A 26,809-nucleotide genomic window follows, 5' to 3' on the forward strand; every position below is an offset into this window, starting at 1 on the left:
TAAGAGGCAGGAAATCCTTTATTGAAGGGGTAAAGGCAGAGTCACAAACAGACTGCTCTAAAAGTTAAAAACAAATACAGACAAAAGGCTCAAACCCAGAAAACGATATTTTTCCCTCCCCTTCAAAGTCCAAAGCTTAATTTCGGTAGGATTTGTTATGCTTACACAGCTCGGCCAGCAATTGCACCCTGATTTGGATGCAGCAGGGAGGAGGGAGACACCAGTCATATACTGAAGTGGTTAAAAGATGAGCAAAGGCATCCCTTCTCCGACCCCGCTGCGGGTTTCGGAGTGGGGATGTGGGAGCAGCATGTTAAAACAAGACAGTCTTTTTTTATTACTGTTTATTTCTTTTTTCTTTTTTTTTTTTCCCCTCTCTTTTCCAGACAGCTACTGTACAAAACCAAACAGAATTTTATAATAAATACCTAACACAAGAGGCTCAGTACATTGCTACAATCCTTCACTGAAGGGAAACATATATACATATATATATATATCCTAATATATAACCTCTTTGACTTAAATCAGCATAAAGGCTACGTGTTTCTACGGGAAGGCTAGGGCAGGAATCCCACTTACCATCACCCAAACCCCACACCTCAACCGAGCATCGCCACCTGCGGTCCCCCTGCTCCCAGCAGCTCCCCATCCTCCTCCTCGCTGGAAAAGCAGCAGGATTTGCCCATGGCAGGGAGTTTTTGCATCTAGGAAGCTGCGGCTAAGCAACCACGCAGTGACTATAGAAAACTGGAAGAGACCCTTGACATGCACGACTCCTGTGTGATAAATGCGGACGTTTTCCTTGGCACCATCTCAGGCTAAAATTTCTGACCCATCCTAAATGATGGTTTACGACGCTGGAGAGGAAACACATGCTGGCCTTTGAGTTAAAACCCTCACAGACTCAAAGGGGAAAAAGAAAATAACCCTGCAAGGCTACATGACTTTAGCATCCAGCTATTTGTTAAATTCCTGGAGATTAATTAGCAGACGCAGAACATTGCCCGAAGGTAGGTCTGAACGACAGCCCAAACAGCTCTGCATCCAAACTCTGCAGCTGGTCTTTATTTTTTTTTTTTCTTCCCTAAAAAAAAAAAAAAAAAAAAAAAAAGCAAGGAGCCAAGCCCTCGGTACCCTCAGCCCTTGGCTGGAGCCCCTTGGTTTCAATAGGAATCACCTACAGGAGATAAAAGCTGAGTATCTTGGGTTTTCAAATAAATGGTAGGGATTCCGGCACAGCTCCAGAGTGGCTCACCCATGGCCCCATCCCAAACCTGCCCGGCCAGCGAGACGAGGGTCTCACACAGGCTTAGCTCAGGCAAAAGGGACAAGGAAAAAAGATCTGCTCCGCAACTGCAGATGGGGAAGCTCAGGCATCACAAACTCCAGCCCTCCTCCCCTCCGCATGAGAAAGGCTGTTCCCACGGGAAATTCAACGTTTTGCTGCCAAAAGGGGAGCCAAGGCAGGGTTATGGGCATCCGCAGGGAAGCAGCGAGGGGCATCGAGAGAGGATCCTGGAAATACCGAATCGCTCATCCAGGGATGGCAAAGCCTTCCCAAATTCCATCCCCACTCCCCAGGCACCAGCTGCTGCCAGCACACGGATGGCGAACTGGGGGGTTCAGGGACCGAGCAGCCATCTGTGCCGGGGCCAGGGAGCGGGGGCCTGGCTGCTTCCCACCGGGAAGAAGGAGCTCCAGCCTTGCCAGGCGTGAATTGCTGGCGAATAGACTGAGAATCGCTCAAGCAAGGCTGAAACCCGGTGCCAGACCCGAGCATCTTCACATATCCCGGGAAAGCAGAGGTGGAGAGCGGCACCCATCACCGTGGTGGGCTGAGGAGAGGGCTCAGCACCTGCCGCTCCTGGGCTCAGCCCTGCTACGAGCCACGTTAGCAAATTATCTCCAAAATCCAAGCAGAGCTGGGAAAGCAAGATGCAGGGGACTGAAAGCCAAGGGTGGGAGGGGAAATGCTGGCACACCCAAGTGTCCACTCCAGAGGGGGTCGGAGTTTCACAGCCAAAGCACTGCAGAATTAGTAATTAATTAATCCTCACAGCAGACCTGCAAGCCAGCTCAGGTGTAATTAAGCCCTGGGTTTGCAGCTGGGAAGATCGAGGCATGGGGCTGCAGCTCTAGGAATCTCTCTGCTGATGCTGGGGGTGTTTGGAGACAGATGTTTGTTGCCTCGTGGATTATAAATCCAGCAGAAACCACCATGACCACCCTGCCTGTCCTTCTGCCATGTGCCTGCCAGGATCCAGCCCTCGGCTCGCTCCCAGCCAAACCAGCGAGTCACCTCCCAAGCTAAACCCACAGCCGATAAAACACTCCCCGCGCTGAAGGACACCCACGCTGCTGCAGGGAGGGGACAGCAACTCAATCCAAGCCTTTTGCAAAGGGATCCCAATTTTATCAGCTAAGCCGCCCACCCTGGACCTCCTCGACCTACAGCTGGGACGGGGCGATGGCAAAGCCAGGCTCCGTGTTTTTTTCCAGCAACAAACCCCAGCGAACCTTACAAACAGAGTCCGCAACCACATTTAACAACAACTCTTTGGAAACACCCTACAGATACGGTTATTTTTCCCCTTAAATTACAACTTGCCTGCGAGCAGCCAGCCAGAAAGGAAGAAAGAAAGGAAAAGAAGTGATTCCTCCCCGTTTTGCTGCCGGTATTCCCCCCTCTGAGGTAGACATCGATGGGGTGGGGATGAACCGCTGGAGAGTGGTTATTAGTCTGGTGAGCAAGATCGTGGCATCCTCGCCATCCCGCCCTGGCGCATTGCTGCCGAGCCTGTCCCAGCACGGCTCAGCACTGCCGCAGCAGGCAGGTGGCGGTGGCCGGCGGTGGCCCCGGTGAGCTGCATTTCTCCGGGGCGGTGATTTTACCGGTGTAATCGATGCAAGAGGCGTTGCGTGTCCGCACGCCCTCACCGCAAGTTTGGGAGCAGGGGGACCAGGGATCCAGGCGCCAGAGCGGGCAGGGGACATCTCCACAGGGCTTGATGTCCTCAGGCTTGAGGGCTCTGTCACAGGTGGAGGAGGTTTGACCCTCCACGTCTCGGCAATCCACCGTCCGCCTCTGCCAGCCGGAGCCGCATGTCTTGGAGCACTCAGACCAGTCGCCCAGGACCCACTGGGAGGTCAGCATCGGTCGGATGACATTGGCTGACTTCTTCTCTTTGCCCTTCTGCTTGCTGAAAGGGACATCCTTGGGGATGAAGAAGGTGTACTTGACTTTGGGTGGGAAGACCTCACTAGCGATGGTCAGCAGCTGGACGGTCAGGGGCTCCGGGAGCTGTCGGAAGCTCTGCAGCCTCTCCAGGGTCGTCATGGAGCCACTGTATTTCAGGATGGTCCCGTTAATGAGGATGTCCTGCTCCATGGCTGAGATGGCAAAGTCTCCGTTCAGCAGGTACTTGCCCTCCAGGGTCCTCAGGGCCAGGTAATTCCCATCGTGACGGACTCCTCTGTGGCTGCGCTGTTTGATGTCGATGTTGGTTGCCCCGGCGGGGATGGTGACAATGTCGTTGTAGCCGTATCTGTACAGGGCAAAGGGACACGGTTATTTTCCTGGACTTCCTAAGAGGAGACCCAGGCACAGGATGGCCCTTGGCAAGCGGGATCATGGCTCTGAAGCCATCACTCTGTAGCCCAGAGCACTTAGGAGCTGGAAATACTGTAGTTGTGCCAGATGAATGCTTGGCTGGAAGATTTTGCTGAATTACACGCAAAAATGAGCGATGCAATCAAACGAGCAGCCCCACGGTTATCGGCCTTGGTGGAAAATTCCCCTTTCGTTTGAAATGGGTGAGGTGTTTGGGACTAAAAGCTTGGCTCTGCCAGTGATGCTGTCACAGGTGACGCTGACTGATAGCGCCAGCTATAGATAGATACAGAACAGCAGAACAGCAGTGAGTCGGGGCGCTGCTGGCATTGTACGCTCAGAGGATACACACGTTGGCCAGATGCTGCTGCTAGAACCAGATCAGCAGTTAAAGAGTTAATCCAACAGGCATCTCATATTGCAGATGACTTGGATATCCACTCAAAAGCCTTTCCTAGAAGACAGCAAGTCCTACTGCAGCAGAACCATCCCCTATCCATGGGTGGGCATCTCTGGAATGGCTCTGGGCTCATCTTTGGAAGAGTTTTGCAGCCACCACCCATGACACAGAAGAGCTTCTGTTGGAGGGCGCAGAGCACCTTGCCATGCTGGGGGAGGATCTCCCTCCCAAACGAGATCCCCGGAGCACTACAGCTCCCGGGACAGCACCGGGAAGGCTTTGGTATTCAAGCCCTCGGCACCCCATGCTACGGTAATTACGTGCCACTACAATAAAATGCCATCCTGGCATGAGTCACGTCGTGGGGCCGGCAGGATCGTGTTCCACACATCCCCACGTTGACGCTGGGGTCAGGAATTAGGTTTGGAGTATTTTGGAAAAAAGCCTTTAGGTCAAACTGTGCTCTCAGTCACCCTGGCCTCCCTAACCCTGATCTTAATGGGATCTCTTCTTGGCTGTAGCTGCCACGCTAATCTCCCTTTAGTCAACCGCAAACAATTCATAGGAGAGTGGAAGCCCCATTTCAGCTGGTTCCCTGGAAGGAAACCATTTAGGAAATCTAATTTGACTGTGTGAGTCACCTCGCCGCATGGAATTGGATGCGTTGGGCTTTTGTTATGATCTTTTCAACAAAAGCCTTCAATTCAGCTCTTTGGCAAAGCAACGGGGATCTTGGGCAAGGGAAGCGGCTGCCTTGATGCCCGAGTCCCGGGACTGAAATTCACCCCCAAGCCCAGGGAAAAATTATTGAACTATTTATATCCCACGTCAGTTCTTGAATATGTGCCCAACCGGCTGCATTGGGGTGAGATGCATATTATAAACAACTTGGGGCAGCAGATTTATTTGCAGTGGCGTACGGAGCCTGTTGCCCGTGTCAGCACCAGCTATTATTTTAGGAAATAAACTCTGCTTGGCTTGCATAATGCTGCCCTGAAATAAACCCAGTGTAATTCCCAAAGTCTGAGGAGGAGACCAGGCTGTTGCAAGGCCACCCAGTTTCAGGGCTGAGAGGGGAAGCCAAGCGCTCCTCTAGTCCAGCTGCTCGGATGCACAGATGCAATGATTCGGGTATGGAAAGCAAACCGGCTTTATGCAACCTAGAAGGAGTCCTAACATCCCTAACCTAGCACTTCTGCAACAAAAAACAAAGAAGAAAGGAGGTGGAGAGGGGTAAGCTGGTCTCCCCCCAGCCCATCTCTGCAGAGCCCTTCTCCCCGGTGCCTTACTTGGATCGGTTGAGTGAGCCGGAGATTTTCCTGCAAGTGGAGCCGTTGCCGCCGCACACCCCGCACTTGTCCAGCTTCTTGGAGGACCCAACGATGTGGTCGCAGCCAGCCTTGACGCACTGCCCGTGGACGCAGATGGAGAGGGTCTCTGGTCCACAGAGCGTCCCGTCGATCACCTAGGGAAAGGTGGGGGGGCAGAGGAGAAATTAGGGCATTTGAGCTCCAAGGGGGGAAAGAGGGGTGATTATCATCACCAGGTGTCTTACTCTGGCCTCAAAGACTTTAAATTCGCTCCTCCCTCTGGCTCGGCAAAAGAGCTTGCATCGATCCCGGGGGGACACTCCCGCGTACTTGGGAACCCACTCCAGGCGATTCCCTTCCAGATCCGTAAAGTTGTAGCTATTGTACTTCTCGCACTGCTGCTCCCGAAAGCTTTTCCCTGCAAGGAAAGGTGAAACATGACCTGGGAGCTGTGGGAAGCCGGTGGGAACAGCTGTTCTCAGAGAGCCGTCGCAGAGATGTGGGAGCGAGCTGAGCATCGCCAGAGCGCGCAGCAAGCTTGCAAGCAGAGGAGGGATGCCAAACGCCTTCCACCCAGCGGGAAGGGATCACAACCCCCAGCAGAAGGCTCTTTCCCCCCCAGCCAAAAAATATAAATACTCAAGGGAGAGCGGAGCAACCCCTGGTGACAGGTTCTAGAGACACAGGAGCGGGAGGTGAGCGTGCACCGGGGCACGGCGTCCCTTACCGTCCGGCGGGCACTCGTCGGTGTGACAGGACTGGTACTTGGCACGCTGGCCCTCGCAGTACCGGCCGCCGTGCTGGGGCTTGGGGCTGTCGCAGTGCCGGTAGGAGAACTGCACGCCACCGCCGCAGGTCCGGGAGCAGGAGCCCCAGGAGCTCCACGGGCCCCAGCCACCGTCCACCGCCGGCTGCAAGAGGCCAGGAGAAGCTGCTACATCCATCTCCGAGCCCGTCCATCCCTGGCTGCTCACTCTCAGGGTGAGCAAAGCTCTGGAGCGACACTAAATCCCCCCCAGCACCTCCCCCTGTGTCACCAGCTGGGACCCTGATCCAGCAAAGCACTTAAGCACATACTTCACACGAAGTTATTACAGACTTCCACCAGTCTGTTCATGTGCTTAAAGTTAAGCTTGGGTTTAAGTACTTTGCTGACTGACTTGGAAATCTTCAATAATTCCCCCAGCCAGGCAAAAAGTGATGATTTAATTGCAGAACTGTGGGTGCTTTCTCTGGTTCAGACCAGCTCACGCCTCAGCAAAATATACGGCAGCATTTAGCTACAAGCTGGGCTTGCCAGCGATAAAGATTATCGCAAGGTGCTGTTGAAGGAGAGATCCAGAAAACAAATCGGGCAAATCCAAAGCTAGACCAGGAGACACCAGGACCAGGGGCAGAGATTTGGGAATCCCAAAGGGTCAAGCCCCAGACTGCTGGTCCCCAAACCCCTTCCCCCTCATTACCTGGGGCTTCAGGGCATCTTGTGGCACACAGCGGCCATCCCAGCATAGCCCATCGCCTTTGCAGGGGGTGCCATCGGCCCATGGCAAGCTGCCGTTCTTGGTGTGGCAGAGGGGCTCCCCGCTGCCGGTCCTGCACCAGAGCTGGGCGCAGATGTCCTCCTCTGTGGTGTTGGGGCAGTGCTGGAAGTCCTTGCCGAAGATCTGCTGGCATTGCTGGTCCAGGCTGTAGAGGGCTTTTCGGCCGGGCAGCTCCACAGGCAGGGCCAGGGGGTTGGCCGGGGCATCCAACAAGCAGTCGCCTGGGCAAGGCACAAGAATTAGGTTGGAGACACATCAGGGCTCGATGCCACAGATTGCACCAAGCGGGGCACCCCAAACCTCTCTCTGCCTTCTGATCCGACTCCCCCTTCACCTCACACCCCCCTCCAGGCGTTGCAACGAGCCTGAGCAATTAAGGAAAAGGTTGTCCTGAATAATGAGGTGGCTGAACTGAGCCTTACCGTGCCCTCCATCCAGAAACTCGGTGAGGTACATGGCGCTGCAAGGAGACCAGGGCTGGGTCTTGTTCAAGTGGATGAAAAGAGGGGCCATCATGTGGTGCTTGCCGAGGGGCCCGAAGAGCCGCTCGCAGGTCTTGGAGTCGTCATGGGGCATGCTGAGCACGTGGCCTGGGGAGCAGAGAGCATCGCTGAGCCGCAGCCCCCAAGCCCAGCCCCTGCTGCCGGCGGTGCGTGGGCAGTTGGGAGCATCTCTAAGTCATCAAGCAGTTCCATTGCTGCAAAAGCTACTTGCTTCGATAAATCAGAAGTGCTAAACAAAACAGAGCTTGCTCTGTCTCAGCGGTACAGCCTGCTGTACACAGGGTGAAGCAGCCCAAATTAGTCCGGGCATCTCTAGGAGTGGCAAACTGAGGGGGGGAAAACTGCTTGCTCCCCTGCCTTAGCTCATCCACCAGGCAAATACACCCACTTACACCAATTCGGGCACTTTGAAGTGCTTTTGCTGGTGCAAACCAGCTTCTGCCAGTGCCAGGAGCTCCCCGGTGCTGCCCGAGGCTCAGTGGGTGGTACCCAGCCGGGAGATGCTGGTGCTGGGCTGTGCTACATCCCCTCCCAGCAGCTGGGCTGGCAATGCCAGGCTGAAAAAGGAGCAACCCCTTTGGGAAGGGATGCCTTACCCAGTTCGTGAGCCAGGGTGTAGGCTGCCTGCAGGCCCTCGTCCTCGATCACCGAGCAGCTTTTGTTGCGGTCACACATGGTGCCAATATCCGCCACTCCCAGCGTGTCGCAGCTTTGGTGTCCGCAGAAATCCTGGTTGCGAGCAGCGCCGGGGCAGGTAAGGCAGGGTGAAGGGGTCCCCAGTTCGGCTGCCCCAACATCTCCAGGTGGAGCTGGGTGACCCACTGGTGCTCTGCACCCCAAATTCAACCGCCCCCTCAGCTGCATTGCTGCAAGCTCCATTCTGTGCATGGTGGGGGGATCCCTCCTCGACCCCGTTCCTCCCCCCACCCCCAGCATCCCCAAGGGACCCTGCGGACCTGTCTCGTCAGCAGGATGGCAGTGTCGTAGTGCTCCGGGTGCCGGTCACTTGTGGGGTTGAACTTTTGCTGCCAGCTGCAGAAGTTGCGCAGGGTGAGCCCACCGTTGTCAGACACCTCTGGCCCCGCTGCCGCCTCGTCCACCACCAGCACCTTCACCACGACCAGGTTGATGGAGTTCTTCAGGCTGGGGTGCTTGTAGATGCGAGCAGCCATGGACATCAGGGTCAGGACATGGTTCTGTGGGGAAAGAAAGGCAGGCAGAGCCTGGTTAAAGCCTTTGCCATGGGGCTTTTTTTTTTATTTTATGGTAGGAAAGGAGAAATGGATCTCATTTATGAAGCCTACTACATCCAGACCGACTCAGGCAGCCACTGGGGTTGACAGACTAAGCGCTGCCTTTTCTGTACGCAATGCTTTACACCTTGTGCCCAGCACCGGGCACAGCAAGCCCACCCCTGCATCCCCTTCTCCAGACGCTGCGTCTCACCTGCCATGAACCCTTGGCACCCAGAAATCCCTTGGCAAAACCTCACGAGTGCTCTTGCCTATTCCCAAAGCGTTAACCCTGCCCTAGGACAGGAACTGCCCCACATGCATCCCCTCGCTGGTGCAAAACCACCCTCGCATCGCCGTAAAACTCCTGCCCGCTCTGGTCGGCAGGGTTTGAACCCAACGTCCTTGGCGACAAACCGGAGCCAAACCGCTTGGACGGCCGAGTCTTCGCCCAGCAGCATTCCCAGCTCGGGCAACTGGGACGGTCAGAGATTACTTAATATGTCAAACGCGCCAGCGGTGTTTAAGCTGATGTAAACATCTTATCGGAGCATCGAAATTCCTCCTCTGCTTGGCACCCGCTCGCAGCCAAGAGTCAGGAGAAAAAAATGCAGCTATTACACAATATCATATTGGGAAAGAGAAAGTGGCCTCTCTCCTCCCCAGATGAATTACACCCTGTGGTCTCACTCCAGTGCCACTACCTAATTAAACTGGAAGGACTCAGTGGAAGCCCTCTCCAACACCTGATTTTCACCCAAAATACATGTTTTCTGAGCGGAGCCGGCTTGGCGCGCTCACCCATCGTGACGCTGCCAGGACAGTGATATGCACAAAAGGCCATTTTCTGAGAAAACGAGGGAGATGTTTAGGGGATACCTCCGTCCCCTAATAGCGACAGCGTATTTGCTGCACCAACAGCTGCTCGCCCAGGGCACTTGTGGCTATTTTAAATTATTCTGCCCCATTTTACCCCATCACTGGCAACTCCACATAAACAGATGTTTTGCTTCAGCAAGATGTATCCCAAGTCCTCCCCGGCTCATTATCTGAGGGCAGGCCCCGGCAAGGATGATGGGAGCACTGAATAGACTGGTTTATTTAGACTGGCCAGATCTCCGCGACATGACTCACATCCCAGCCCAAAGCACGCAACAAATGTCACGGAGAAGTCACCGCCGAGGCAAGAAACCCAGGCGAGATCCCCGTGAGCAGCTGCTGCAGGGGACCGGGGGGATTGTTTACCCCATGGGGAAAGTCTGTTGGGAACCTTCCTAAAAGCAACCATCACAAACCCTTCCTAAGATTACGTGTGCGAAGATCTACAAGGATGCTCTGTGCTGGAGCAGTGCATCATGGGATCATCCCTCATTTCCATGGGAGCAAATTCTGCCGCATCCTTTTCTAACCCATTAGAGGTTTCTCTCCATCCCGGTAGTTTTTACCTGGGAGCTCTCAATCCCTATGGCAAATCCCCTGGGACACCAACCCTCGCATCCTCAGGGTTACATCCAGCCAAGAAACTCTTTCAGCAGCAGGAATGGAGGGACTCGGAAAACATCCGTCCGCCTTGCTTTCGTCTGGAAAGCGAAGACAGAAATCGAACCGAACAAACAACTATTTAGTGCAGATTAAAAGGTCAAATTCACTTGTTTCACCATCTGGTGTCTATTTATACCCATCCCTGGACCGTGCAGGAGTTGGTTGGGTTTCAGTTGGACCCTGACCGCTCTGGGGAGAGCAGCAATCCACCTGCACTGCCTTGGCTTGGCCAAAGGTTTGGAGCTGGGGCCAAAAGCAAATTACAGGATCCCCAGGGCTCAGGAGAGGCTGCCTGAGTGCTTTTGGCCAACAACAGGCTGCGGACAAGTTGAATCCCGCTTGTCCCATCCTTCTCGTGCCTTTGCAAACAGGCTCTGGCTTGACAAGCCGCCCAGGAGGGAACGCCGCCTTCTCCGGGGTTTCCTTCCCAGCACGGAGGATGAGGATGTGGGTCTGACCCCGAGGGTATCGGAATCAGGTGTGGGGCAGCCACAGGGTCAGCTTTGGGCAGCCCAGAGGTACAAACGGACTGGTTCTGCCTCCTTGCAAGGCACTGCAGCACATTGGGCACAAGGTGCTTCCCTGCTTTTTCCAACCAGCATCTCAAGATCTTGGCAGGATTTCTGTCCAGCTAGTAAATACAGCTGGAAAATCAACCCCTTACCTGCTGTGGGGGGAGAGGACAGCAGCCCAAAGCCGAGAGGATTGCAGGAGCATCCCTCCTCCACCCCATGCGCTGCTTTTATGGCCAGGTATGAGCATTGCAGCCAAGCCACCACGCCGCAGAGGCAGCGCAGGGGTTTCTACTGCCTGGTGATGCCCCCCCAAAACCTCCTACCTCTTTTCTCCCCGGCTGCAATCTTTGGCTCCCTCTGGTCTCAAGGACCTCAAATTCCACCTGTTTCCCCCCTAAAACAAGGGAGGATGCCTGTTGTCCAACACACCTGCATTACAGCAGCTCCGACACCCCTCCTGCCACAGCATCATGGAGTGGTCAGGGTTGGAAGGGATCTCTGGAGATCATCTAGTCCAACCGCCCTGCTCAAGCAGCTCACCTAGAGCAGGCTGCATAGAAAATCGCCACTGCTAAGCCAAGCATGCACAGGTACCACCAGCATTACCTGACATGAGACCGGCAGCAGCAAAAAGCATGGGCAGAGGGTCAGCAATGGAAAAAAATGAATGTAAGTCAGAGCACGGAGAACAGAAGTGGTTGTTTTTAACCTCATAATATTGAAGGATTTCGCTTTCTGATACAGGCTCTTGCAAAGTCTCTGCTTACGTTCTCCTTCATGAGAACCACTCAGAATCTGAAGCTTGCGGAGATCCCTAAACTGTTTTGGTTTTGTTTTAAATAATCATTATTTTTCAAGGAGGAACTGCTCTTACACAGACACTAACTATTATTGTGGTATGCACATACTGATCTAATATCGCTGGACCCACCCAGTGCAGAAGGATGGCAGGCAGCACCCGTACAACACCCCTGCACCACTTGCCTCCCTCCGACATGCTCCCCAGCTTGTGGGGATTAATGGCTCAACCCCACCTGGGGCTGTAGGTTTGTTTGTTCGTGGAGTTGCTGGCTTTGGGTTGGTTCCCCCGCCGCCCCCCCTGCCTTTCTCCCTAGAAGCCAGCATTTCTGTAGGGGAGCGGGGGGAGAAAAGAGAAACGCAGAGATTTCTGGAGCGCAGACAGACGGAAGGAAGAAAACACAGGGTCAGATGCGAGGGCTGCCCAGCTTTTAAAAAACAACTGGTAAAAACATATCCCAGCCTGTCTCTCTCCCCCGAAGCGACATCTGCGTGCTGACCCCCTGGCTCGGATACCCGCAGTGGCCGGCGGCCACCCTGCCAGCCCCCTCCTGTGGTTTGAAGCCCAGGCCAAGAATTTCCTTGCAAAAATGTGGGTGACAGCCAAGGGAAACGGGGGGCAAGCCCGAGGAGAGGTGGACACCTTGCCAGCCTGCTTGCCTGCCTGTCCTTCTGCCTTCCCAGCTCTCCATCCCATCCTTATTCTGTTTGCCACATGATTTTTCCCCCCCTCCTCCTTCCCTACTTGCTGGATTTTTTGGGGCTGACCCAAATGACTCCTTTTCAGGGCAGGGGAAACCGAGGCACACACAAGACTGCCACCACCTCTTCGCAGGCAGGGATGAACACGAAGCAAAACCCCGTCCCCAGAGCATCCCAGGGCGGGAAGAGCTGCAGTTTGCAACCGCTCCTGGGCTGCTCCGGTGGGAGCCAGCTCCCTCCACGCTGTGCCTTTCATACCGAAGCCCTTGATAATCGGCGGTCACCGCGCCAGCGGCAGGGCTGAAACGCTGCAGCTGTTTAACATTACGGGGCGACGCGAGGAAGCGAGTCATTCGGCCAGGGGAACATTTAGGGAGGCTGGCTGGTCCTCCGACCCCTTGTACCGAAGGGGATGCAGGCTCAGGGTCACACCCGGGGGACAAATCCCAGAGGAAAAGCACCGGCAATGCTGGCGGGTAGCAGCATCCGCACAGGTCCCCCTTTGCTTTGCAAAGATCCCCTTTAATCCCACCCCAGTTGCCTTTGGGACCGGCTCAGGAGGGGTCGGCTCCTTTTGTCAAGGGATTAAGTGAATTTACCCGCTCAAGCTGCAAAATATCCTAAAGCAAGCCTAGGAGCCGGACACGGGGGGGGGGGGGCGGGGGGGGGGGGAACCTGAGGCTCTGGGGTGGCTTGGGTTTTACCTCCAAGGTCACTTTGACAGACAGCCTGGGTGCAGGAGAGCCGGCAGCAGAACCCCAGCAGTGCTCCATGCCACGCACTCCAGCACCCACCTGGTCTTAGAAGGAAGGCATTGCAACAACACTCCAAAAACCTCATTGATCTGCCTGGAAAAAAAACCACAGAAGTCAGGCGAGGAATCCCAGCTTAATCAAACCAATCCGATTTTGCCCGGGGTCCTCAGTCACTACCAACTCCTGGAATCTGGGATAGCAGAATCCTGACTTGTGAGAGCAAGGGGGAAAGAAAGGGGATCGTAGCCATCGTGTTTGCAGAGGAAAGCTTGGAAATGCGTCTTGTCTGCACCCAAGAGACTGGAGAAATCCCACCACAGGAATCCGATTTGGCTGCCAACTGGCTGGGGATGCCGCGGCCGGTTTTTGTAACCGCCTGTTGCTTTAGGTGTCTCGGCAAACATCACCCGAGCCCTGCTGAGCATCCCTGCAAGTGCAGCCTGTGCTGCAGGTGCTCAGCCCAGATGCCCTTTTCCCTGCACACCACAGGGATTACCCCCTGCACCATCTCCTGCCTCAGTTTCCCATCCCCAACCCCCCACTCAATGCTGTTAGTGATGCTCATGGTCCTTTTTCTTCAAACATTCTGGCTCCTCTGCAGGAAAAACACAAAGGATGACTTGTATAACCAGCTGAGGGCCTTGCACCCACCCCTTATATAAGGGGGCTCTTCCTAATTCCTGCAGGTCACATCCTGCCAAGCCCTCCTCAACCTGCCAGCTGCTCACAGGTGTTACTGCTCAGCACTGTCCTGCTGCTAATGCCCCCCCCCCCCCCCCCCCGACACCCCATCTCCTGCAACCATCAAGCCAGAAGAGCGATTAAACCCCCAGATTTCAACTCTGGCTCTGCTCTTACTTCATCATTTCCTCCTAGTTTACCTAAGTGTTGATAGAAGTAGAATTAAACATTTGTTACCTAAATTAGGTTAACGTCTGAGCTATAAGGCTTGGATTGATTAGAAATAAATCATTAATAGTATTTTCCTAACAACAGCAGGGCATTGATTCTAACTTGCAACGCTTGAATGCATCTTATGGCGACTATCTTCTACTGAAGCTGTTACAGCTTATGCAAGAAAATAACCAGGAATACACACAATACTTGTGACCTTTAATAAAAATTGGTAATTAAAGTGTGGTTACGGGAAGAAAAGTCACTATATAAATATAGTTTCTTCTGACTCAACCCTTCTGCTCCCTGCGCATCTCCTAATCAGCCAAGATCTCACCAGCACCAGCAAGCCATCACTTTTTTTTTTTTTTTTTTTTGGCCCACAAAATGTAGGTATTTAGGGAGAAGTGAGATGGCTGTTTGGTCTCCTGAGTTAGCAGCAACCATGCTTCTCCCTGCATTTTTGTTGCTGAGAACAAAAGACACAGAAACACAGCAGGTGGCTTTTTTTTTATACTACTACATGAGAGCTGGTTGATTTTCTCCAAATCACTTTACACTCTTGCTCTGTTCCTCCAAAATGAGCTGGGCATTACCGTGACTCCCCCCTCAAACATAGCACCTTACTTGTAGCAGGAGGCAGATCCTCGGGTGTTGCTTTAAAACCATCGGGTGCCCAGCTGGTGGCAGAAGATGCACCACACTATTTTTTTTCCCCCTGTCCTTTTGGGGAATCAGAGACCAGGTTCACACTACAGGGAGAGTGATTTTCACCCCCATTTATATGCCTGTTGCTTAAGAATTTGGGTTACTCCGTTGCAAACTCTGTGCTTGACTGCTGTTTGCTCGGGGGTGTTGTCTCCCAGCGCAGCATCCGTCAACCCTGACTCTCTGCTACCTGTTCCTGCCAACCCAGCATAGTGGCACGCAAGCAAAACCAAGCAAGGGGCAAAACCTGAGGGATGCTGAGCAGCTGAAATCAGCTGGAGCTCCAAGGTTTAGCATTTCTCAAGGTCCAGCCCCGCCTGAGCAGGGCTGGAATTAAACCACTGCTTTATTAAGGGTGGAGAAGCTGGATGAAGCCCCCAGGGGAAGGATAAAGCTGGCAGAAATGGCAAAGCCAGGCAGCCAAAGCGCAGCCCCTGGTTTCAGCTGCCCGGCTGCTCCCCACGGAGCTCCAGCCCTGGACCCAAACCACCCATGGCTGAAGCCAAGCAGCTTCGGCGCAGAGTTATCCCCTGCAAGGACCCGAGCGCGTTTCAGACCTGGATTTGGACCCAAGCACCCAAACAACCCATCACTGCAGGGACCATGGGCGGGGGGGGCACTGGCTTTGCAAGAGGCGTGAAAAATAACGTGATGCTGATGAAAGCCGCTGGTCAACAGCTCTGGAGATGGATGTGTGGGCTCGAGAGGCCAAGATCTCTGCTCCCAGGGTCTCCACCAAGGCTGGCCATGGGCAGGGTCTCTGCAGCTGGAGTGTGTTTAAGGAGGGGGAGCGTTTGTGGTGGTGGTGGCTGGGGAAAGGCTTGTCGGTCCATCTGCTGGGCTGCTAACAGGTGGCTCAGGAGCAGGACTGCACATTACTCAGCCCCTGGTTTATTTACTATCTGGCCCGAGCTCCTATCCGGGAGTTAAGCCCATCGCTTTGCAGCAGGCTATTCCCTTGCAGCAAGAAAGGCATTAACCCCCTCTGTCCCTCATCTTTGGGGACACCAGAGTGACGGGGCATGGCAGTGTCCAGCCTGTGCAGACCCCGGCTCCCTGGGATGGATGCTGAGTCTGGCAAAGTGTCCCCAAACACAGACAGATCAGCCCTGCAGCCTTTGCCCCGGGGACTGACAGCCCCTCCGCAGCCGGGGAAGGTGGGGACAGACCCAAGGTCCCCCCCCCTGTCCCCAGCTCTCTACTCGCTCACCCAAGGTGGTCCCTGGCACCCCGGGGCTGCTTGTGCCTGCGGGTCTGGGTGCACAGCAGAGGCTGGGGGAGCAGTGGGGGATGGAGGGGCTGAGAGGCAGCAGGAGGGGATGAAGGGACAACGGGGACGGAGGGGTGGCAGGATGAAGGGATGGAAGGGCAGCAGGGCCAGAGGAGAGCGAGGGATGAAGGGGATGGAGAGGCAGTGGGGACAGAGGGATGAAGGGGATGGAGAGGCAGTGGGGACAGAGGGATGAAGGGGATGGAGAGGCAGTGGGGACAGAGGGATGAAGGGGATGGAGAGGCAGTGGGGACAGAGGGATGGAGGGGATGGAGAGGCAGTGGGGACAGAGGGATGGAGGGGATGGAAGAGCTTGAGGAAAGAGGAATGGAGGGGATAAAGGGGACAGAGGGATGAAGGGGATGGAGGGACAAGAGGAACATGGGGATGGAGGGCACAGAGGAATGGAGGGGTGATGGGGACAGAAGGGTGGCAGGATGAAGGGGATGAAGGGGACAGAGGGGCAATGGGGATGGAGGAATGAAGGAAGGGGACGGAGGGGGCAGAAGGATGAAGGGGACAGAGGGACAACAGGACGGAGGAGTGGCGGGATGACGGGATGGAAGGGCAATGGGAACAGGGGGACGGCAGGACGGCGGGGCAGCCCTTACCTCCACGTCCTCCCCGTAGAAGCGCACCATGGAGGCGTCGGCCACCAGCAGCGTCTCCACGTACCGCGCCTGCGAGACGAAGCGGCGGGCGCGGCGGGGCGGCGGCGGCCCGGGCGCGGCGGGGGGGCCCGGCGGGGCGGCGCGGCGCTGCAGCCGGTGCAGGCGGCGCCAGGGCGGCCCGGGCGCGGGATGCCCGAGCGGCTGCAGCTCGTAGGCCGCCCCGTCGAGGAGGAAGGCGGCGCGGAGCCCCCCCCCGCCGCAGCGGCTGAGCACGGCGGGCGCCTCGGGGCTCCCCTCGACGCCCCCCGCGTAGAAGCACCCCCGGCGCGGCGGCGCCCGTCCCGGCGGCCGGCGGCCCCCCAGGCGCTGCAGGCGGAGGCGGGGGGCCAGGAAAGCGGCGTCGGGGCGCAGGCGGAGGACGACGGCGCGGCCGAAGGCGGCCAGGCGCAGGGCCAGCTGCCCCGGCGGTGCGGGCAGGCGGGCGGGCAGCAGCGGCTGCGCCTCCCGCGGGGGGGGCGGCAGCGCCCACGCGTGGCACAGCAGCAGCAGGTGGAGCGGGGCGCGGCCCCCCAGCAGCGCCCGCCGCCCCATCCCCATCCCCGGCCCCATCCCCGGCCCGGCCCCGCCGCCCCGCCGCGCTCCGCCGGCTCCCCCGCAGCCTCCGCGCCGGCCGCCGCGCCCGCGGTATTTATACTTTCTCCCCCCGGCTTTGACATAAGAGGTTTATTTTTGATCTCTCGCAGTTCCCCACTCCCCTCCCCTGCCAGCCAGAGCCTGGGGGAGGAGGAGAACCGAAAGAGAAAAAAAAAAAAAAAAAAAAAAAAGAAGAAGCAGCAGCAGAGAGAGAGAAAAAAATTATAAAAAAAAAAAATAAAAAAAAAAACCAACCCACTTTTGGATGCGATTTGAGGCCAATCAGGCGCCGGGAGCCCCGCCTGCCTCCCAGTGTCAACTCCAGCCTGTTACTCTTCCAGCATTAACCCCTTCAGCCCAGCCCCTGCCCGCCGGGCCCGATCCTGCAGTGCAGGGGCTGGGGGAGGTGGCCTTGCCCCAGGGGCTGGGGGCTGGCACCCGGCTGCCTTTCCCACACCTGGACACCGTAGGAGGCTTTGCCCCAGCGGGCTAGTTCCTCTCCCGTTGTACCCAACATCCCCCCCCCCCCCCAACCCCCCCCCGGGTCCTGTGCCAGCATCTCCCTCCAGCCTGGAGGCAGGAGGTGCCTCGGCAGGGTTCGCCCGGGTTCCCACGTCCTTCCCCCAGCCAAGGACGGAGGGTTCGGGCCCCTGTGACACGGACAAGGAGGTTTCCATGCCCTGAACCAACAGCCGGGTCCACGTGGGGTTTCCTCCAGCAACGGGCTAAATCAATCTTCTGGAAAATACCTACGAGAATAAAACGATGCAGCCAGCTCCTCCTGTCCCTTTTATTTTATTTTATTTTATTTTATTTTATTTTATTTTATTTTATTTGTTTGTTTGTGGTTTTTTTGGGTTTTTTTTGGAGGTGGGGTGGGTGGGAAATGGATATATTGTGCAGCTTCATTTAAAACGCACATTTCCCTCTTTCAGACCGAGTTTTCCTTCCCAGCCACATTGCCTTGCAGGAGTATCAAAGTCTCTGGCTGTAAACCCAGGTAACTACTGCCACGTGCTCAGCGGTGGCAATCATCAGGAGATGGGCAGAAACACGCTGTCCCTGGCTGGGAACCCGCTCAGCACCAGGGAACAACCAGCTGTAATGGAGAAAGGGAAAGCGCTCCTTATCTATTACTCCTTCTTTCCTCTTAAGCCCTCCTTCCCCATGAGTTCATGAGATTCCTGGCCTCGGCAGCACCCTTTGTGCGGCACTGCGGTACCCTGGGATGTCTTTGCCGCAGCCTGGGGCTGGTGGGTCCTATCCTGCTCCGTATCCTGATTTCCTCAACCTTTCACAGGGAGTGGACATGCTCAGGGCTGGGCTCGTGCTCCTTTAACCTTGCCAAGCCCAAGGACCAGCTCCTCTACACTGTGGGCTGTTGCGTGGTTTTTTTGTTTTTTTTTTTTTTTTTCTTTTTTCCCTTAACCTAATCTTAAAAAGATCCAAAAGGGTAAAGAATTGCATTTGGCAACTCAGGATTCCTGGGAAACCAGAGTCAGGCCACAGCTGAGCAATGGGGTGCAGGGTTAAAGGCTGCTCTCCCTTTACCGGAGGATGTATTTACATCTGCCCCTCTATTATTATCTCCACTTAAAAGCCACATCCCTACCTATATAGTAAACACAGAGCCCTGGCTCTAAATAGCAGTGCTGCCCTGGGGCCAAGGCTCTGATTACTTCTTTTTAAAGTGTGGGTTTTGCCACCGTAGGAGTGGAGGAAATAATAATTTAACAAATAAATAAATAATTAAAAAAGCAGCAATGCCAGGCACGGTGTAGTTTGGTCTGAGACATCCTGCCAGGGCTGCGTATCTTACGTGCTGCCTCGACACCCAGTGCCTCGGCTGCTCTCCTGGGGCAGCCTGAGCCTGCAGCCCCCTCCTCTCCTGGCAGGGAGCTCAGCCTGCAGCTGGAGTGGCTTCTCAGTAGTGGCCAGGGTGGGCTTTGCTGGGCTGAGGAGAAAACACAGTTTGGTTTTTAAAATCAGAAGAAAAGCCCAGGGGCAGGACCAGAAGCCAAAAGTGCCTCCTCCAAGCCCAAAGCCCAGTGAAGGTGCCTGCACAGGCGTGCATCTTGCTGGGCTTCGCCTTGAGGGTGGGCAAAGGGACGTGGTGGCCCTGGTCTGAATGAGGACAGGTAAGGCTGTGGGCGACAGTGGGCACGTCTGTCCGACAGGATGCAATTTATTCCTGGCTTTCCGCTCTCAGAGCTGCATCTTTGATCTCAGAGGACATGCTTGCATCTTAGCTGGAAGGCACCGCTGGTTTTCATTAGCGGCTCGCTCAGCAAACAGTAGCTGGAATTTCTTGTAGCCTCCCTGGGCTCGTTACAAACTAGCTCAAAGGCACACTGGGAGACAGCAGAACCTCACCTGGCTGCCCCTCCGCATCTCCTGCCAGCAGAGGTTGAGGCACCCCAAGGTTTTTCGGGGTTCCTGTGTCTTAACCCCTTGCAGGACACGCTGCCACCAAACCTTGCCTGTCCCTGGGGGTTGCGGCTCCCCTTTCTATGGGGCTGCTGAGCATGTGAAAGCCATTAACTCCCTAGTCACTGTGATTTAAAGACCCTTTTGATCACACAGCCTGCAAACATCAGCCCTGCTCTCCTCTGCATCTCCCCAGCTCTGCAAAGCCAGGCAGCCGGCAGCTCCCTCCTGCATCCTTCCCAGAGGACCAAGCCCTGTGCTCCTGCTGCCTGGCACCCAGCTCCCAGAGGGGTTTTGACTGCCAGGGTGAGACCTGCGTTGCATTTGCTGTTCCCGCTCTGCAGCGGCGAGATTGCCCTGTTTCAGGGCTCTCTGGGATGCTTTGCTGTGCCCTCCTTGCTCTGCAAGTGGGATCGCATCCAAATTTGCAGTGCTGGGCTGGTGTTTTAGGTGTTCCCCTGTTTGCTTTGCCCTCAGGCCAGGGAAAACATATGGGAGAATAATTTGAGCAAGAAAGCAGCTATAAACTCAAAAAATATTGCCACTAGATGTCAGTGCCGCCTTATGCTGCGTGGTGGGAAACCCTCAGTCCATCCCAGTGAGTTTGCTGCCATGAGCAGGTCCTGCAGCAGCAAAATTTTGCAGTGCAAAACCCACTTGACGGCAAAAGGAGCAATCCCATTAGTTTTCCTTTTAAAGTAAGCTGGCGAAAAGAAATCCCTCCCTGAAAAGCAGCTGGGCTTTAAATCAGGGCCCTGGCCTCATGTCCTGTCAAATGACCTTCAGTGAAACTCCCTTAGCTGCAAAGGTTGGCAGGTGAGATTCAGGGAGATGGTTTTTGCCCTGGGTTTGCATGAGGAGGGGGGGGTCTGGGCTTGGTTTGGAGCGTGGGGGAACCAGCAAGCGAATTAAGCATCACAATGTGGCATAAACCTGGAAGCACCGCGCCGAACCCCCTCTGAGCAAGCATAGCCACGAGAGGGACCCCCCGCCTTACAAGTGGTGCTTAGTTAACATTTGGTACCTGGAACCCCTCAGCACCCCGTAACGATCCGGCTCTGCCTCCCCCTTAGCGCAGTGTTTGGCACACACCCCCCCACCGGTGCAGCAGCCGGTGCACCGACAGCGCGTGAGGCTCAGCAGCTGTCAGAGGGATGCTGGGGAAACCCTAACTCCTACTGAGCCCCTTAGACCTGGGGAAATCAGATTTTTAGGATTTAGGGAAGGGCAGGGACAGCCAGGCTGGGCCTCAGTTTATCAGCTGATGAAGGCGCCTTGAAAGCTCTTGGCGCCCTAGAGGCATCATCAGCTGGGTACTGCGAGAGCGAAGGATTTGATTTCATTTGATTATTTGATTTGATTTGCAAGGATTCTGCCTCTGATTTCTAAACCATCTTAAGGCACCCCCGGATTTATTCTCCATTTTTAATCATGCTTTGACTCGTAATGCAAACCGTTGCCTTCCATTCCGTGGCATACCTTGATGTACAGAGCAAGTGTCACCAGAGGGCAACCTCGCCTCAGGGTGGGTTTGCCACTCAAAGCGGCTATAAGGGAAGCAGGTTTATTATGGCTTTCCAAAATCAAGGGCTAAATCCTCTTTCCAGCACTGCAGCCTCCTCCCAGGCTCTGCACTCCCTGGGGAGCTGCTTCTCCGCTTCCTGGCTGGCTTTCGAGGCTTGCGAGGTGCCCGGAGACCAGCCCATCAGTGAGAAGAGCCACCAAGGATTGCTCGGTCCTTCCCCAAACCCCTTGCAAAGCTGCATCCGACCTGGGGTTAAAAACCTCCAGATCTGACAGAGACCTCCAAGCCTGCCCCAGGGCTGCTTTTCCTATGAACCAGCCCACAGAGTGCTAAATAAATATGGCAAGTTATGCCATGATGAAATGCAATAGTGAAAAATACTATTCTCTAGAAAAGAAAAAAGAAAAAAACCCCACCCCAATCCCACATCTGAATCTCCCCCTCCTCCCTATCCCACACTCGCATAGTTTATGGGCTGAGGAAAATGAATGAACTCCATAATGGTTTCCCTGAGTGATGAGCATCCTTGGCAGCTGGCTTGTAGATCTCCAGCACCCCAGGTTTATTCCAGATGTACATAATATTGAGAACCTTTCAGGCTTACCCAGATCCGCAGCTTCACCCTTCTGCAAGCTTGGGTCTTTCTGCATCTTTGGTTTATGTATTTCTCACATGAACATCGCATACAGCTAATTAATCAAGGATGGACCCTGCCTCAGGCAGGCGGGTGCAACACAGAGCTGTGTAGCCCTGGGCCGTAAATCTTCGGACTGGAGGTGTGTGTATGAGTGATAAGAAACGTGTGATACCATTTTTTGGGCTGTGTGGGACCACATCTAGCTCCTCTAAATTTCCACTCACTGGTTTAAAAGACCTTGGAAAAACCTCTATCTTCCGTTAAACAGGCAACAGCCTTAAATACCAAGGGGGGTGAAGAGAGAGGGGAATTTCGGATGCTTTCTGGGTATATGAACTATCAGCCACCCCAGGACCTGCAATACTGGCTGGAAATCTGGCAAAACTGAGCTTTATGATTTTTTTCTGTCCCATGTCGAAGCTCTGCCAGATGTGATGTGACGGGACCACGCGAGAAGGCAGCAGAGATGCTCCTGCTGCAGGAGCAGTGAGCCAAGGCACAGAGATCCCCCACCTGTGCATGGGGGGAGAGGGCCGATTTGATTTTGGTTGTGTTGTGAGTAGGTTGCTGTTGCAGGTGTGTGCTTGAAGATGTTTAAAGCCCAGATCCTCTTCTCTCACGGGGTGGGTACAGTGCTGCTGCCATCCCTGTTGCGTAGAACTGCACAGGGTGCATGGGGAACCCATGGCTGCCCATCTCCAGTTGCTATCATCCCAGCCAGAATAAATCTGATTAAACTCAGCGTCTTCCTGGACCAAGGATGGGGCAGGTTTTAGGTGACTAAGACCTCCACGTGCTCAGGTTGCACATCTCTCCTTCCATGACCCTTTCTAGATCCAGCCAGATTTTCTTCTCCAAGTCTTTCTTTCCTGGAAAGCCGCCTAACAGCTCACTTTGACTCATCTTCAGCCCCTGGAGAGGATCCTCCTTCCTACCCATGTGGGAGAGCGTTTGGGTGAGAGCCCAGCCCCTCGACCTGCCAGCCTTCCAGCCCAGGACAAGCGACCGGCTCACAATTCCAGGTTTTCCCTGCCTACAACCTTTCCACTCTACCTTCTGCCTAGAGTTCTCAGATGGGCTATTTCAAACTATTTCTTTCTTGAAATGGAACAGCCAGCAGATACGCAAGGTTTGGGGGATTTCCCCCCCACACCACCACTTTTTCTTTATTCCTAATTTCACGCCCTTGGCATCACAACAGTGATGGAAAAAGGAAAGAAAATAACTTGTCGTCACTTCCCGGAGGCGCTTCGGATGAAACAGGAGGAAAGTGGGGAGAAGGAGGGTCTACACTGCGGACCTGCTCATATATTCGAAGCTCACTGATATTTCAGGATCAGGACGAGTTATGGATTAGGCCAGGGTGAGTTAGTTTTCTACCTTACAGTGGTTTCTAGGCAAAAATTTGATTTACCTTGTATACCTTAATGCACCTCATTATCTGTAGCTGTTCGGTGAGGTCCAAAGGCATTTTCCATCCCTGTTCCCTACTTATCATGTGCATTCCTTAGGCCACATATATCCGGCCCATTACCATTAAACCCAGGCAAACTCCAGGGGTTGAAGAGCAGCCAGGGTCAGCCCCAAGCACCTGGAAAGACACAGAGAGTGAGACCAAGGGGTTGTCTTGGGCTGGCTCCTTCGTTCAGATGTAAGGGGCTGTGGGGTGCAGGCAGCTGCTGGGAGGTCCCCCAAAGCAGGGAGCTTGCCCTCACCCTCCCGTTGTGGCTGATCGCTGTAATCTGCCCCCTCGCCTTGGCAGGAGACATAACAGAGATATTCCCCTTCGCCCACCCCGCTTCCAGCCAGATGTGTTGTGGAGATAGAAGCGCCCCGAGCAGACACTGCAACCCTGGGACTGCTCAAGGGCTCTGTCTGGGTCCTCTCTAGTGACAGGGACTGGGAAAATCACATTGAGCTAGAGGGAAAAACAAATAAATAAAATAAAAATACTTCTTCTCTGGAGTGCTCTGAGACATGCCAGCAGCCCTCGGAGCTGCTTGTAAAGGGTGAGGCCTAAGGGCAATATCTGCTCCATCTTCTCAGCAGCTTTTCTACTCACCGCAGGCAGCAGACAATCCAGCTTGGAAACAGAGCTCTGTCTTTGGGTAGGTGATTCCCACCTGTCCAGAGAGAGAGAGAGGATAAGGGAGGCTGTGGGAGAGCAGCCAGCTGATCCATCCCTTCACGTCACCCCCAAGGATGCTGGCACGCCGTTAACATCACGGGACAGAGCGAGTCCAGCTAAAACCCGGTGTCTGACGGGACGGAGCGGCTCGCAGCTCAGACAGAGCCAAAACACTCGCATTTTCTGCCTGCCTTTCCCCATCAGGAGGCAATCAGATGTTCTCCAGGCTGGAGGTAAAGTCCGGACACTTCTGTTTGACTCATCCTCCGCTGCTGGAGAAGATCTACCAGATGGAGGGGCTGGAGCTCCTGGGACAGCAATGACCAGCCCTGGCATGACGATCTCTAGGCTGGGGTACCTGGAGCCAAGGTGCTCTCACAGTGCACGTAGGGACCTTTCTGCTCCCTTTCCCAGCTGCTCTTCACCCATATCTCTGTAGGGCACAGACCCCTGAGCTCCTTGCAGTGTATGTCCCAGCCTGTGGGGTTTTCTGCTGTGCCTTTCCCCACCAAACACCGTCAGAGATGATGCAAGTGCTGCTGTCCACCCATTGCACGTGAAGGGAATGAGATTTTACTGTCTTTAAACACAAAGCCACAAAGAGCAAACAGTGGAGGTGGGGGCAGGAGGAAGCACAATGTCCCGCTCAGGAACTGACTCTGACACGGCTTCACAAATAAGCTTCATTCCCAAAATGTCCCCAGGAGCCATGTGCTCAGCCCAGAGCTGGGTGCTGCCACTGTAAGGTGGCACCTCTGGGACCATGTGCCACCCTGGATGCTGCTGTGGTCTCCAGAATAAACTTGTCCTGTTGAACAGGGCAGTGCCGTGGGAAGGAGACATCCCCTCCTGGCACCTGGAGATGCTCAAGGTTGTGTCCTCTCCCTCTTGCACCTCCACTCCCTGCGCTGCCCGTTTTTCTTTTTGTGGTCCTACCGACATCCGTGCACACATTGCACTTTGGCCAGCGAACAAAATCCCTGATTCATGGAGCCCAGTGCAGTCAGCTGATGATTTTGGGTCACAAGTTCAGCTGCAAGGCACACGACTGAGCAAACCACAGCATGGGGAAGCGCTGGCATCGAAACGAGCCAGGCTGCAGGCTGTGGGCTCTGCGTCTTAAGCAACAGCCTTGGCTTATATTTCACGTATGCACAAATTCTTCAGCTGTGCTTGCAGCCTTTCTTGAAGCTTGAAATCACATCAAAACCAGCCTGACGATGAGAAGGCCTTAATTTTATCCTTAAATCAACCCGGAGTGCTGGAAAGGAGCGTGGGCTATGAGGGCGTGCATGACTTGGATGTCTGCTTGTAGCTTGGGAGTATTACAGAAATGTCCATCCTTCCCTCTGGGCACAAAACCAGCTTGCGTGGAAACAGCTGCTGCAGGGGGGAAAGACCCATTGGGCACCTCCCTGTGCAGCCTGTCCCGATGTCGGGGTGCTTATTGCCATCAATAAATCTGTTCCTCAGCCACAGGTGGTCACCGAGAACTCTTTGCTGCCCTCCTTTTTGCTGTCCTGCTCCAAAAAATTCCCAGCCGTGATGATCTTCTTACCTCCCAATAGCATCAGCTGCCCCAGCATCCTCCCTGATCCCAAACACCATCCTGATGATCACTGGGTTTGGCGGGCATGGGGAAATTCCCATATACTCCATGTGGTGTGTCCTGGGGCCGCAAAGGAGAGGACATTATGGGTATTAACGCTTGGCGAGTGCTCCCTTTGGTGGCCCTGGGCACGCAGGGAGGCTGAGCATTTTCTCAGAAGGGGAAATGGCTCCTTTACCCCTCGGTTGGAGTCACTGAGTGGGGCTGGGGGAGCGGAGGGAGGGATGCAGCGCAGGCCATTCCCCTAGGGACGAGAGCACTGGATACCCCTGGTTTGGAGGCCCAGAATGTGGGGCTGCTGGGGTGGCATTTTGCTGGGGTGGCGGGTCTGAAGGAGCCCAGATCTCGGCGCTAGACTCACCCAGGTTGTGAAAAACATATTAATATCTTCCTGAAGAAGTCTGAGAGCTGAAACCTCAGCTGCCAATACCAGTGTGGAGCAGAGGGTCTTTCAGCTTCATCGCACACCCCTACCCAACCAGACCCCGACCCTGGGGGCCACAGAGCTTCATCCTGCCCCTTTGCTTCAGGCAGGACCCAGCATGACCAGGAAGTGGCAGGAGGGAGCATCCCTGGGGGTCTGCAGGGTCCCTCTCCCCACTGCAAGAATACAAGTGAAGAGAGTCCAACCCCGTTCTAACCCACCCCATTCCCTCTCATCCCACCCCACCCCATCCCACTCTGTCCCCACCCCATTTGATTCCTACCCCCATTCTATCCCCATCCCCATTCCACCACATCCTATCTCACCTCATCCCATCCCCATCCTACCCCCATCCCACTACATCCAATTCCAACACACCTCCATCCCTGTTCTCCATCCCCATCCCACTGCATCCCATTCCACCGCATCCCACCCCATCCCACCCTGACCCCATCCCTATCTAGATCCCACTGCATCCCATCCCACGGCATCCCACCACACCCACCCCAACCCCATCTGCATCCAACTGCATCCCACTGCACCTCCACCCCATCCCCATCCCCACCTGCATCCCACTGCACCCCCTGCATCCCATCCCACCGCATCTCACCCTATCCCCATTCACATCCCCATCCCACCGCATCCCCATCCCACCGCACCTCACCCTATCCCCATCCGCATCCCCATCCCACCGCATCCCACCTCACCGCACCCCCCCGCATCCCCATCCCACCGCATCTTACTGTATCCCCCCCGCATGCCCATCCCACCGCATCTCACCGTATCCCCCCCGCATCCCCATCCCACCGCATCCCCCCGCATCCCCATCCCACCGCATCCCCATCCCACCGCATCTCACCCTATCCCCCCGGCATCCCCATCCCACCGCATCCCCCCGCATCCCCATCCCCCCGCATCCCCATCCCCCCGCATCCCCATCCCACCGCACCTCACCCTATCCCCCCGGCATCCCCATCCCTTCGCATCCCACCCCACCGCATCCCATCCCACCGCATCTCACCCTCCTCCCCC

General features: G+C 55.2%; 1 protein-coding gene across 1 annotated transcript; it reads right to left on the minus strand.

The window, feature by feature from the left end:
* Window positions 1–26,332, minus strand: ADAMTS8 (ADAM metallopeptidase with thrombospondin type 1 motif 8). The gene is made up of 9 exons (XM_080366980.1): window positions 16,395–26,332; window positions 8,324–8,563; window positions 7,964–8,096; window positions 7,287–7,454; window positions 6,787–7,085; window positions 6,051–6,234; window positions 5,569–5,741; window positions 5,303–5,478; window positions 1–3,548 (listed from the first exon to the last, which is right to left on the minus strand). Exons 1-9 carry the CDS (start codon window positions 17,001–17,003, stop codon window positions 2,816–2,818), a joined length of 2,715 nt encoding a protein of 904 aa, XP_080223106.1. The 5' UTR covers window positions 17,004–26,332; the 3' UTR covers window positions 1–2,815.
* Between the last annotated feature and the right edge of the window lie 477 nt (window positions 26,333–26,809).

Source organism: Falco punctatus, assembly GCF_963210335.1.
Source record: "Falco punctatus genome assembly, chromosome: 16".
NCBI classification, from domain to species: domain Eukaryota; kingdom Metazoa; phylum Chordata; class Aves; order Falconiformes; family Falconidae; genus Falco; species Falco punctatus.

Coding starts and splice junctions, on each gene's coding strand:
- ADAMTS8 (XM_080366980.1), bottom strand. CDS start 17,003: ATGGGGCCGGGGATGGGGATGGGGCGGCGGGCGCTGCTGGGGGGCCGC. Junction 7,086..7,286: donor GTTTCTGGATGGAGGGCACG/GTAAGGCTCAGT, acceptor TGCCTTGCCCAG/GCGACTGCTTGTTGGATGCC. Junction 5,479..5,568: donor TTAAAGTCTTTGAGGCCAGA/GTAAGACACCTG, acceptor ACCTTTCCCTAG/GTGATCGACGGGACGCTCTG.